Source organism: Bombus bifarius, unplaced genomic scaffold (genome assembly GCF_011952205.1).
Source record: "Bombus bifarius isolate JDL3187 unplaced genomic scaffold, Bbif_JDL3187 scf7180000008381, whole genome shotgun sequence".
Classification (NCBI taxonomy): Eukaryota; Metazoa; Arthropoda; class Insecta; order Hymenoptera; family Apidae; genus Bombus; species Bombus bifarius.
The window spans coordinates 261,686-264,769 of record NW_022884630.1 but is presented as its reverse complement, the minus strand read 5'-3'; the positions used below and the strand labels follow the sequence as shown (position 1 = coordinate 264,769).

Below are 3,084 nucleotides of genomic sequence, written 5' to 3'. Positions count from 1 at the left end.
TAAGGGACTATCGGATTTGTTGATGACAATTTTGATTAAGGAAGTGAGGGCAGTAGACACCGTCTCCGATTGGATAATAAGACGGTTGGTGGACCAAGAAGGGTTTTAGCTGCCCTTGCGAGAATGTTGCTAACGGAACATACCGGATGTGGGGAAAACCAACTTTCCATGTTAACACGTGGTAAACAATAAACGTAAAAGGAAATCTAAGACAAGAGATACTCGCTTGGTCTGAAGGACCTTAACTATGAAAATTCCAAGATCCCTGGTGAGTCCTTAAGACTATTGAGGGTACGCGCCAAGGATATGCAGACATCTGGGTGCCATCCTGTCCGCGGTGTGTGGCCTGGTTTCTGATGTGAATTGACGTTACATTCGCATCGTCAGTACCTGAACAATCTGATTCAGCGCCACCAATCGCCGTAAATCAGACAACTTTTCACATCCGCAGCTCGTCACCAAGGCGCGACCTGGCGACAATCACGATAGCGTCATCATTATCTGAACAATCTGGTTCAACAGCACCAAACGCCGTAAATCAGACAACCTCTCACATCCTCAGCTTATTGCCTACAAGCGACTTGAGGACAACCTCTCACGATCTTCTGGACCGGAAGAAACTGGATCCCGTCCAGAACAACAGAGTCGATTTCGAATCAAAACCTACAGCAGAGGTTTCGAAATCCACGATGACGGATTATCTAGGAGCATTTCCTCCTCAATCAGCATTTCAACGTTCAATCTGTCTTATACCACGCCACCTGTATCACCTGAGAGCAGGAATATTATATCGGAGAGACATTTTCCTGGACATAATGAGAAGACGCCACCTTCGTCATTACCGAAAGGGGCCACACCTGCTAGTTACCCGAAGCGGAATAATCTTCACGTTATCACCACCGTGATGAATTCCTCAAATGAGATCGATAGTTGTCAGAACACCCCATCAGCTCTCAACATTTGTCCACTGAGTCCACAGACTGCTGCATCGGTCAAGTCTCGGACCGCAAACATCTCACTGAAGTCACCCTTGGCTCTAACAACGCCGACATACTCTCCAATACCAAGGCAAGTTACAGTCACGACGTCCAACGCTCATTCTCCACCAAGAATCATCACTAAGAAAACGCGATTCGGGCGGGTCATCGGGGGGAGCCCAGCCTCCCAATCAACTACAAAACTCCGCGTCGTGTTGGACGAATCAGCACCAAGCAACACCGGAGTTCCGTTCAACGATGCCTCTTGGACAGAGCTGGTCCACTACATTTCGTGTAGTGTTCCATGATACTTCATGGGCAGAGGTGTTCCATGACACTTCCTGGGCCGATGTGTTCCATGACACTTCATGGGCAGAGGGGTTCCACGACACTTCCTGGGCCGAGGTGCTTCACGACACCTCTAGAATCGAGGCATTCAACGACACTTTCTGGGAAGAGATGTCCCATAACACTTCCTGCGACCAACCATTTGGCAACATGGACCGGAATGGCTACAACAACCTGAAGGATACTGGCCGACGTGGAACCCAGTACCATTAATCGAAATACCGGAGCAGAGGAAGGCCACCTGTCTGTCCGTGACTCCGGCTGACCACAGTCTACTAGAGAGATTTTCTTCTTGGCCCAAGCTAATAAGAATTACCGCTTGTTGCCTTCGATGGAGACAAAAACAGTATCGAGAGAGACCTCTAACCACGCATGATTTAACCAATGCGCATAACAAACTGGTCAGATTATTACAACTCTGTTATTTTTCAGATGAAATCCGTACCCCCCGAACAGATCGAAATTCTGCAGTGAAGGGGAAGCTGCAACGACTCAATCCATTTCTGGACAAGGACGGGATGTTGCGAGTCGGAGGCCGACTCAGCCACTCACCAATGTCTTTCAATCAGAAACATCCAATCATTCTACCCAAATCCTCAGTTACAGCGCTCATAATCGAGCATGAACACCTCCTGAATCTCCACTCCGGAACTCAAGCTACCTTATATGCCCTAAGAAGATCTTATTGGTTTATCGACGGCCGTAGTCAAATTTGGAGTACGCTGAAGTGGATAGTCAAGTTTGGAGTGGTTGCGTCCGTTGCTGCTGCTTACGTATTGGGCGACCTTCCAGCTGCACAGATAACGGAATCTCGGCATTTACCAACGTTGGAATCGATCATTGCGGACCGTTTTACATCAAAGAACGAAAGGATCGTAACCGACGCAAAATCAAGGTATATGTAGCAATCTTTGTATGTCTTGCAGTTAAAGCAGTCCACATCGAGCTGGTCAACGGCCTTCATTGCTGCTCTGCGAAGATTCATCGCTCGCCGAGGAATCTGTGTAACAATCTACTCTGATAACGGTACCAACTTCGTTGGCGCCAACAACGAATTACGAAAGCTCCAAAACCTCCTGCAGTCCGACGATCATAAGGTAAAGGTTCAGTCCTTTTTAGCTGATCGACGGATCGAATGGCGCTTCATTCTTCCCAACTCACCTCACTTCGGCGGGTTGTGGGAGGCTGCAGTGAAATCCTTCAAACGACATCTCAGACGTGTCGTAGGTAACGAGCTTTTAACATTCGAAAACTTCAACATACTTATCATTAAAATTGAGTCTATCCTCAACTCCCGTCCGCTGACTCCAATATCATCAGATCCAAACGATCTCCCAGTCTTACTCCCAGTCACTTCCTCATCGGAGATTCACTAACAAGTTTTCGAGAACGAGATTTCAGAGACACTCTATCCAATCGTCTCTCCAGCTGGCAACATATTCAAAAACTCAAACAACATTTCTGGCGCCGCTGGCATCGGGAGTATCTGAACGAGTTGAATACCCGAAACAAATGGAGCAAGGGCAGTCACGGCATACGAGAAGGCACCATCGTCATTCTCAGAGAAGACAACGTTCCTCCAATGCAATGGCCATTGGGCAGAATCATCAAGGTTCAACCCGGCGCAGACGGCATCATACGGACGGCTACCGTTCGAACGGCAACGAGCACTCTGGATCGGAGCATCAAGCGGATGGTACCACTACCGAGCAGATCGACTCCAGATGACTCCGAAACAATCAACAGTACAGAAATCTGA

General features: G+C 48.1%; 1 protein-coding gene across 1 annotated transcript; it reads left to right on the top strand.

Moving 5' to 3' along the window:
• Positions 1-2,289: 2,289 nt before the first annotated feature.
• On the top strand, positions 2,290-3,084 carry LOC117212830. Its single transcript, XM_033457888.1, has 2 exons — positions 2,290-2,552; positions 2,754-3,084. The coding sequence occupies exons 1-2, from the start codon at positions 2,461-2,463 to the stop codon at positions 3,082-3,084; spliced, it is 423 nt and encodes a 140-aa protein (XP_033313779.1). The 5' UTR covers positions 2,290-2,460.